This window comes from Melanaphis sacchari, unplaced genomic scaffold (assembly GCF_002803265.2).
Source record: "Melanaphis sacchari strain LSU unplaced genomic scaffold, SCAv2.0 Contig109_pilon_pilon, whole genome shotgun sequence".
NCBI classification, from domain to species: Eukaryota; Metazoa; Arthropoda; class Insecta; order Hemiptera; family Aphididae; genus Melanaphis; species Melanaphis sacchari.
In genome coordinates, this window is record NW_020270419.1 from 643,951 (window position 1) to 655,118 (window position 11,168).

Genomic DNA, 11,168 nt, shown 5'->3' on the forward strand with positions numbered 1-11,168 from the left:
TAAAACACTACAATGATTACTCATACCATACAAGAACACATTGCTATATGATGTTATGACAAGAAATTCAAACAAAAAAGTAAGTACCACTATCCGCTTATTATATATAAACACTATTCTCTAAAGAAAAAATTATAATTTTACATTTATGTCTGAGGCAAAAGTTTTCAATTTGTTTGCAATTACAAACTACTATATCACGGTTTGTAATGTAGAATTTTAAACTATTCCAGTTTTAGTTCAAAAAATCAAAATATTAATTATTTTTTATAAAATCGACAACATTAGTATCATTATTTACTTTTGCCATTTACCTAAGTCTAATAATTTTTTTCACATGATAAATTAAAATGATAGTTATTTTAACGGAAAGCTAATAAAACAAAAAATAATTGGAAAGATTAAATTTCTAAAGCTTAACTCAGAACTAAATATTTCTATTGTTACCATGTAATGATGGAAACAAGAAAATGCCTTTAAATTGAACAATTAAGTCTTAAAGTTAGAATAAAATAAATGCTGATAGATGACAAAAAATAATTAGGTGATATCAATAAATAGCAATTATTATTTAAACACATTATTTTCTTATAAATTATAATTGTCATTCAATACCTCAACCAATACAAACACAAAAAACTAACTAATCCTAAGCATTTAAAATTAAGCTTAAGTATTATAAATTCAAATAAAAACTATATTTAGTTGAATAATTTTCAAAACTAAGACAAACAATTTTGTAAAATTGGTAATGAGTTTGGTTAAACAGCTTTCTAAATTATGTGAAAGTGAAAACGCCCTATTTCTCAAAACGATAATTAAAATCAAATAATCTTACTACCTATTGCAAATACTAATAAATTATGGACCTTTTTTACTGAATTTCTTGTGTACATAAAAGAGATAATATTGTGCCAACTATGCGAATATTAATAATTTCTCAGCGATTAGTTAATATTATCAGTGTTAGTGTAAAAATGAATTTAATTAGCAGGTATAAAAGCAACAAAAACTTATTGTACTAACCAAGTCTGGTCAATTGCCTCCTGTTGCGTATCCAAGAGAACATGGTCATAGATTGTTTGCTCCTTGAGACACGACTAAAATTAACCACAGCCTAAGTGTAAAACGTCACTGGAGTGTCGGCACATAATCGGCAGTCAATGGAAATACATTATAAATGCACCATTAACGTAGGAAAAAAAATGGAAACAAACGTTAAGTTTTATGCGTTCGAAACGAATAGAATCCAATATGACAGGTGTGTTTGTGAATTTATTTCTAGCGTTTTAACTGAAAAGCGACAAATAAGTTCGTAAGCCCTAACAAGTAATAATCACACGGTATGATGTCTAAACTCTAATTTCTATGAATCCGTTATCATTGTTTGGTAGTGGAGCAGTGAGCCGCGTTATCACTAATTCTTTTACCGCAAATATTTCGTCATGCCTTTTACAAAGGCGTCATTTGTTCAACAACTACCACTTTCAAATTTCTACAAAGTTTTGTTTTTTTCATTTTTTTTTTTATTCGTGAGCTCTAAAATCACATAATTTTAATAGGTACGCAATAAAATGCTAGAAAATTGGGTGTTGATTTTTTGGAGAAAAACAAAATCCAAAATAATCGACGTAAGCGTGCGTTACGCGACGGTTAATCGGTACAAGTGGTCAATCTCCGTATTTTAATTTTTATGTTTTCGTCGTTGTCCTTTGTCTATTTTGCCCGTCTTCAGCATTTAAAATCACGTAGCTGGTGCCTACTGCCTACGCGATATAGATAAGCGGTGGTGCAGATAACGCGAACACTCAGCGGGCAGCGACGACAACAACAACAACTTTGATTTAATAATTTTTTAACACTGTAATGCTACGTCGATCATATCATAATGTTACAGTCGTTACTAGTAGCGTGTTCGTTGTTGTAATCCGTGCGCGTGTCCTCATCAAAATACATTAATATTGTACGTCGTCCTTGCACATAGTTGCGTCATACATATCATTTTCCCTTTTCGGTTAGCTAACAATTCCGTGTCAGGTGTCGCACACAACTGTTGTCGTCCGGCTTCCCACCCCAGCAACTGACGTAAAGAAACCCCAAAAATTAAAGTAATAGATAGATAGGCATCGAACGCACGATCGACGACGAGTGTCAATTACTATCCGTGCACATTTTTGAGTGGAACCACACGCCTGTCCAGTGTGGTGTTGACACTTAAGATTCGTCGAAAAATGAACGTCGACGTCTGAGAATTCACAATTACGTAGTAAGTAGCGAGAATTCTTAAATATTATACAAATATTATCTACGTAAATAATACCTATTTGTTTTATTTTCTGTTCATTGTTGTCAAGTATGATAAATTGGTATAATAGAATTTTAATTAAGACACTACTATACCCCTTACTTAAACAATCACTCAAGACTAATATACGTAAGAACTTTATTATTTAGAGTGATTTTCTGATAATTTATCTATATTTTTGTCAGTCTATTTTAAGCACTCAAATCTAAGTAGACACCCAACTAAATAGATTTGATTAATATTCTATATGTATAGTATTCAAACAATTTTCAAGTAGTTATCAATTTTTCTGTTAATAATTAATAATAGGTACTATTTTTAAGTAGAAAAAATTTTCTTTTTCTTAAATTTCAAATTTGAGACCAAAATATTTGGTATTGTAAATGTTTTTAATTTTTTAACTTAATACCTAATCTATAGGTACAACAAAAAATAAATCAGAAATTATAAGTACATCTGGGTAAGCTATTAAAAAATTGCCAATATATTTATTTTTTTAAGTTATTAATAGAATAAAAATTAAGTTAGATATAAAATGATAACTTTTTTTTTGTACCCATATTATTAAAAGTTTACTTAAAGATGTATACATGTGGTTAAATTGTATTTTGTAAACTAATTTCTACTTAGTAATCATCTTCCTATTACTGCCTATTATTTATTCATTAAGTAATAAGTGTATTCAGTATTCTTATGATATACTTGGTATATTTATAAATGAATATAATTAAAATATACTTCACGTATAAGCAATAATTGTTTATTAAATTTTATTATTAGTACTTTGAAAATTAATCCAGATTTACAGTACTTTAATAAATTCTTTCTTGTTGTATGAAACTTTCTTATTTTGTAAAACATCTCAATTCTTTTATCCAAAATTACTAATAATATTTTCCACCTTCCAATTATTACAGACTATCCAATTTTTTTGTTTTACAAACCTTAATTAATCCTTATGTAATTTTTTCGTAAAGGTAATCAGTCAAAATATTATCTACTTATAAAATATCCAAATTATTAAATATTTTTTTTTTTAGAACTTGTAAGTATAAACTATTATAGTTCAACAATTATAATTTACAAAAGCTATGGTTATATAAATACTTCATTTTCACATAAAATTAAATCGTGAAATGAATTCGTCCATGTACATTTTGACCTAGATTTGTTTTTATATACATGAAATGTAATATGTTTATTCAAATATCAAAAAGTTATATTTTGTTAAATAATTAATTTAATTTGTACAAATATTGAATATTTTTTTTAGTTTTTAAAATTTTTGTACATTTAGGTATATTATTTTACATTCTAATGCCACATGAATTCAGCTTAAATATTAATGATAAAAACGACAATGTATTGTCTCCCAATAGATTTTTTTGTTTTGTTATTTTGTTAATTCTCAAATACGTTCTATCAAATTTTAAGCTCATTTCCATTTAAAAGATCAACCAAGTTTTTTCTTTAATTTACACACAAATATTCAATTTTTAGGTGTACTTAAGTTGTATGTCCATCTAAAAAACATGCAATTAAAATTTTAAAATGTGAAAAATTGTGCGAAAACAATATTTTCATTATAGCCTAAAGGTACTTTAAATTTAATTTTAAATAATATTTATGTTTTATAATATTATTTATTGGTTGACATTAATAATTAAGTACCTATTATATTAAAATTTAAAATTAATTTATTTTAATTTAAATAAAATAATCATGAACTGACAATAGGTATGTGTATATAACTGACTTAACAATATTTAATTAAAATTTATAATCATTTACATTTCTGAGTTTTTTTTCAAAATTATGTCCAATTTTCGGCGTTTTAAATTAAATGATATCAAGTAATAAATATCAACTAAAATTGTTGTATAAAACACGAGTTGACTATGGCTGCTACGAATAGACTGTAGTACTGTATAGTGTTTATGTATCAATAATTTATCGACTATTTTAGTACCTATATTCATTATCTTAATTACATCATATTATATCGATATGCATATGATTATATTATTAGATATAAAAGTCCAATACTTCATATAACAGTAATAAAGTAGATAGATGGTGGTAATATAATATAGATTATACAACAAACATATTTGTACAAAAGTACTGTTTAGTGCATTTTCATAAAAAAAAAAAAAAAACTAAATGTGCAATTTTGTATAAAAACCCAAAAACATACAATTTTTGCAACATAAAACTTTCTTTAGATTAATCTACATCTCTTAATTTGAATTTGTAGCTTGTTTTTATAGAATTTAGGACACCCCATAAAAAGATGCAATTGTACGGAAATCCGGCCTTTAATCATAACCATTATTACATTTTCTATAGATATTTAAAATACTACTTTCTAAAGTAGCCTTACTGCTTCTTCTTTAGTTTTAGGTAGAAATTATATTACTATAGTATTTATATTTAATAAAAGAAAATAATTGAATTTTGAATCTTGGAATGTGATAAGTGATTACTGCATTGGAATCAGAGTAAAACTGCTAAACTACTTTTAACTAGTAAATAAATTTAATATGCAGGAAAAACAATCAAATAATACAATAATAATTTTTTGAAAATTAGGCACATAGATATTGTTAAGATTCCAATAGTGACGATGGTAACTGTTGTCTTATATTACTATTGTCATTGGAAAGTACCATTTAAATGACAAAATAGTGTTGTTAAACTATATTTGATACAAAAATGTTGTCTACCTATTATTTTTATAATTAACTAATATTTTAGTTAAGTACCTTAACATTTTTTCTTATTATTTAAATTCCATATTTTTTCTTTTATTAAAATATTTAACATTAACATTTGGTGCTGGATTTAAACAATAGAGAGGGATGAAGAATATTTGTATACATTAAGAGTTATTAGTATACTTATAAGTTATAATCTTATAAATTTGGTACATGCATATTATCTATATACTATATGACTACTAACATTAAAGCATAATAAATAAAAATATACTTCTGTATCAAATAGGATATTATTTACATTACACAGGTTATATCTTATAAAATTAACAACATAATATCAAATATTACATTATAAAAAATAGAAATAATTAATTTTTATCATTTTGGAATACTTAAATATTGGTATTAGACTTAAGTATTGGATAACTTAAATATGGTAATTGATTGTTATTATTATTAATTACTATATCAGGATGTAAGTATTTGAAATTTCAATACTGGTTATTTTTCTGAAATGTTTAGTTAATTGTCTTTTACTGTTGTACTTTTAATATTGAAAACAATATTCATGTACTTTACATTATGTAAAAATAATAAATATATACATGTTGCCTTAAATATTAATAGTTTTAAAATGTAAATAACAGTAAATACTAAACTCAGAATTTAAGATATTAAACAATTTGATTCAAATAATATTCAAAGTTTATCTTTTTCACTATTATAAATTTAAAACAATACATTTATTGTTAAGTGTATAATCTAGAGTCAATTTATATTTGATAATACCATTAATAAATAAATGTTTTAAATTATATTTATTTAATATATTCTTGGTAATACTATTATTTATAATCATAATTTATTATATGATAGGCTCATAAAATATTTAATAACATAAGAAATAAATACACTAATGAAACCTTTGAACATTCAGTTAGTTTATTATATTAATTGCAATCTTGCCTAATAAATAATTATATGTTATTATTTATTTATAGTATTAACCTGTCAATGGTCATAATGTGTGCACAAACATACTCGCGTTTAAATATATTTAAGCACATTGGTATACTACTAACTAGTACCTTCAATTGATCTATTTACTTACATAAATAAAATTTAATGGTACAATTGTATGATTCTGGAATCAATCAAATGTCAAAGTCATTTAGTTATGAAGAACTAATCAACATTTCTATTGTTATTTTTTATTATTGAATTTTTATTGTTTTGTACATAAAAATGGATAATAATACAAAATAATATTATTGCATAAGTTTTAAAATTTAATATATAAAAATATATTTTTATATTAATTCGTAAAACTAAATTTGTCATTACTCATTACTATTAGATTTTAAACGATTGTTTAATAAATAATAATAAGATTTCAACAAAAATAATAATTACATTTTTTGGAATAAAACTTAAAATTATCTAAACTTGAAAAGTGAATTGTTCTTATGCACAGATATTTATCCAATAATGATACTACATAAACTTGTCATTTGATAAATAATATTAAGAAGTTTTTCTTTAAAAAGCATTATAGTTAACAGTTGTAAAAAATCAAATTATTTAATACACAATATTAAGTGATAAATTGTGTTTTTAATTAAATGACTTATTTATAATATTAGTAATCTAAATTAATTAATATAATACAATAAATTCTTAATAATACTAAGTATAAATATAAATTAAATTTTTCGGTTCATATAATTAATAGCCAATAGATATTAATTAGTTATATTAAAATCATAAAAAATACATACATCATCAACCTTATTATTTTTGAATAATTAATTAAAACTTAACTCCTTAATTTAACTTGCACTTTGAATATCTAAAGAAAATTGTAATCTTAATTCAAAATACAAATTATAAACAACTTAAGCTACCTGTGATAAACTAATTTCATGATAAATATTACTACTTATCCTTCTTTTTCTTCTCATGACGGTACTATTTGTTGATTTAGGTATAGATAAATTATTTATTATTTATTTCAGGCTGTTCATAATATAATCGATAAGCAATGCCACTCTTCTACAGTGTAGTAGCCAGAGGTATGGTCGTGTTAGCCAAGCATGCCAACTACCAAGGCAATTTTGGAGAAATTTTGGAAGGTGTTTTAATCCAGATAGGACCAGAAAACAAAAAACAAAGTTTACTACATGACCATTACTTATATCATTACATTTGTGAAGATCAAATAGTTTATATGTGTATTACAGATGATGTAAGTTTTAACATAAATTATTTTAGTATAATAACTCTATAAATAATTTTAAAAAAGCCATTGCGTATGAAATTAATCACCTTTAACTTTGTCGTATAACAATTCAATGTTAAATATTTCAATGTAAAAATAAAAATTAAGTTATGTATTATTAAGTTTTATAATCAAGTTATATAGCTCAATTATTTTTATCTTTTTATAGGAATTCCAAAGATCCAAAGCCTTTTTTTTCTTAAATGAAATAAAACGAAGATTTCAAGCTACATATGGTCATCGAGCATCTAATGCTATTGCATATGCCATGAATTCTGAATTTGCTCCAATACTTGCTTCTGAAATGGTACTAAACATTATATATTAGTATAAAATATTAATTTCAAAAATAATAACAAATTCTTTTTTCATAGAAACGATTTTCTAGTCCAAATGAGTTTGATACATTATCTAAAGTACATGGAGAATTAGATGAATTAAAAGACATAATGGTTCGAAATATTGGTAAATAAATAAATCTATGACATTATCTTAAATTAAACAATAAATTACTATTATTTTCAGACAGTGTAGCTCTTCGTGGAGAAAAGCTTGAACTATTAGTTAATAAAACTGAAAACTTATGTTCACAATCCATGAATTTCAGAGTACAAAGTCGTACTCTACAACGTTCATTGTTCTGGAAAAACATCAAAATATATGTTTTATTTATAGCTATAGGACTTGTAAGTAAAATATTTACATTATATAATAATTGTCATAGACTTTAATAGTACTAAATATTTACTTAATAGAATAGAAGATTTAAAAACTATATATTTAAGTTTGTAGAATTGATAAAAAAAAAATATCTGTTTATGTTTTCTAAATTTGATATAATATATATATAACAATATCTTATATCCATTTTATAATATAATTGTAATTTCAAATATTGTTACACACTTGTCAGTTTTAACTTTTAGCAAACAATTATCAAAATCATTTAAATTTAATAACAAACTCAATTATTACCTTATTGTAATTTAACAGGTACTAAAATTTAAATCTAGTGTCTTCTTTGCCTAAAATCTTACTTATCTTTAGTATAAAATTGTTATTTTCATAATTTTAAAGAATTGAAAAACCAACAATGTGTTAAACCACAAACAATATTTTGTTTATAGTAAATTAATAATAATTCTGAATGTAATTGAATCGTAATATTATTTTCTCTTCTTCTAAGAGTGTGTTAAAAATATATAAGATTTTAAAATTTGTGTATAAATCATATTTATAAAAAGAAAATAATTTAATTTATTTTATTTTCAGCAATAAATTTTAAAATTATTTTACATGATTTTTTTTTCCAGGCTGTTATATATTTCATTACTGCTTTCTTCTGCGGGTCACTTGCTCTCAATTGTAGTTAATTTTTATGAACTTACAATATATTTCTAATTTATACTTATTCCAATACAACATCTCAAATTTTATATGTACATGAAAAATTACAATACTTAAACTTAAAACTTATTTTTTACTTTATTATTGTAAAATGTAATTATTATAGATTTTTTTTGTTTTATCTTTTTAGTTAATTGTTATATAAATGTTAGGCTTTGAAATTTTGTGATAAAATATTCTATTGTAAAATCAATTTTTATTTTAAAATATAGTCTTTTAATTGACAAATTGTTATTTTATCTACGCTCAAATCTGTCTAATTTTTTTTTTTTATCATAATAATTATTATTATTAATAAGAATTATTTAGTTATTAAGTGTTTGTTTTTTTTTTTTTTTAACTCAAGAACAAAATAATTTCTCTAGATTAATCAAAAAAACATTTACATTTTCTACATGACTACAATGCATAATATGCTATTTTAAAATGCAATTTATATTTAGTAAACAATTTACCATGGTTTAAAATTAGTTTTTAATGTTTAATAATTATCATATCAAAACTAAGTATAAAAAATCACTTTATTTTATTGAATAATTTACTATTGAAATTAAATAATAATTATTATATGTTCATTTAGTATACTATCTACAATCTAGTTATAAAAAATAGTCTCACTTTTATGTTATACACCCATTGGTGTTTTGACAGAATAACTTGAAACAAATGTGTTAAATATTAAGTATCGACTATTAAATATTGAATAAAACAAAATGTTATACAAATTTATAACAATTATTTTTGGAGAAAACATACATAATATGATTACTCTCTTCTTTTTCATTTAACTTTCCAAAAATCCTAGTGTTTATAAACCAAAAAATAAAAGTTGAAAGCTGTATATTTAACATTCTTGGTTTAAAGTAATGATATTTTTATTAAAAGCTGCTAACATGAGAAAACTGAAAGGTGGAAACAGATATTCAAAATATAAAAATAAGTCAATTGGACTACTACATCAACATAAAAAAATAAAATAATAAACTAATAAATTTTTTTCATTTAATTATTAATTAGAATTGTTAAATGAAGAATTATTTTAATATTTATAATAAAATTCCAAGGTTAGGTAATGCATATGAAAGACTCATATTTATATTACATTGTACTAAAATATTAAATAATCAGATGTAAGATTTTGCCCAGTTGACAAACTTAACATAGAACTAGTTAATTTATTTTTTACATATTAACGCTATTATGTATAATATTATTATATAGTCATGTTATTATACAATATACATACTAAAAGGGAAGCATATAAACTATACCACATTACCACATACTAAAAATGTTGGTTAGACTAGGGTTATTAGAACTCGGAAATTAAAACATGTAAAACTTGCATATCTTTTAAACTCTCACGATTTATAGCAGATCTACTTACAAACCTATTTTATAAATGATAATTATTAATTAATAAATCATTTTTATTCTTTTCATGTTCATTAAGATTAAGTACAAACAAAAATTAATTGTAGTTAAATAAATTGTATCATGAATATTTTAAATGTTAATGTGTTTAATTTAAATTTAATTAACTATAAGAATTATTGAATATATTTCTTATAATTTGCGACTATAATAAATAATTGTTACATCTTATAAAGTTATTTATTAATTACATAATTATTAAAACACTGTGCTCTTATAATTAAAGAGTTACAGTGCAATAACAAAAGGTGCAAGGGACTAGATTTGCACTTAAATTTTATTAATTTATTTATAAATATATTTTATTTGTTATATCTTAAATATGTCATAATAGAAGAGTTTAAAAAAATCTTAAATTCTACAATTCGAAAAACAAATATCCAACTTGCTAGTCATCATGACGTTCAATATCAAAAGTCATTTTTTTAAGATTGAATATTTAGATATATTAAAGTTATTGCAGTTTTAGAATTTTTATTTGCTGGTTTTAATCAAAGGAATTTTATTGAACACGAAGCAAAATCAATAACTACTTAAATAGTAACTATAAATTATTTAAATTTGTCTTTCTTTTATTTGGTTACCTATATAAGAAATAATTAATAATTGAAATATTCTTCAACTAAATAATATTGATTTAACATTTAGTTTCATTAAACAGATTTTTTTAATAAATTTAAATTTTTTTCTGTTATAAAATATTTAAATCAATAAGCTTTTATGTAATAATATTGAGACTTCAAGCTAGTAAATTTATAAACAAAGAATTTGGAGAAAAAAATCATGTGATATAAATACATTTTTCTCATGAAACAAAAAATTAAAAAAACCTCAACAAAAAACATGCCCTAATTATAAAACTACATTAGAAATATTAATTTGTATACAAAATTTTAATGCAAGTGAGATAAAAAAATTTTCTGCATATAAAAATCAATAATTATATATAGGTTAATGGTACTTCAATATATATTTGAATTTGAGATAAAATTAGAGATCGATAGAGATATAATTAATTAACTAT

General features: G+C 22.7%; 2 protein-coding genes across 4 annotated transcripts in view; one reads left to right on the forward strand and one right to left on the reverse strand.

The window, feature by feature from the left end:
* LOC112603484 (probable phospholipid-transporting ATPase IA) overlaps positions 1-1,339 on the reverse strand; it is a 28,550-nt gene extending 27,211 nt beyond the window's left edge. For 2 of the 3 annotated variants that reach the window (XM_025352057.1, XM_025352056.1), the window contains exon 1: positions 1,027-1,339. Coding sequence is in view for 1 of the 3 variants with exons in the window: in XM_025352058.1 (XP_025207843.1) it covers positions 1,027-1,075 (49 nt within the window). In the remaining 2 variants the exon portion in view is untranslated. The remainder of the gene's footprint in view (positions 1-1,026) is intronic. The other variant, XM_025352058.1, reaches the window with a different exon arrangement.
* A 486-nt stretch (positions 1,340-1,825) lies between these two features.
* LOC112603485 (vesicle-associated membrane protein 7) lies at positions 1,826-8,743 on the forward strand. Its single transcript, XM_025352059.1, has 6 exons — positions 1,826-2,266; positions 7,041-7,270; positions 7,473-7,610; positions 7,678-7,768; positions 7,829-7,989; positions 8,617-8,743. The coding sequence occupies exons 2-6, from the start codon at positions 7,067-7,069 to the stop codon at positions 8,674-8,676; spliced, it is 654 nt and encodes a 217-aa protein (XP_025207844.1). The 5' UTR covers positions 1,826-2,266; positions 7,041-7,066; the 3' UTR covers positions 8,677-8,743.
* Positions 8,744-11,168: the final 2,425 nt, after the last annotated feature.

Coding starts and splice junctions, on each gene's coding strand:
- LOC112603485 (XM_025352059.1), top strand. CDS start 7,067: ATGCCACTCTTCTACAGTGTAGTAGCCAGAGGTATGGTCGTGTTAGCC. Junction 7,271..7,472: donor ATATGTGTATTACAGATGAT/GTAAGTTTTAAC, acceptor ATCTTTTTATAG/GAATTCCAAAGATCCAAAGC. Junction 7,611..7,677: donor CAATACTTGCTTCTGAAATG/GTACTAAACATT, acceptor CTTTTTTCATAG/AAACGATTTTCTAGTCCAAA.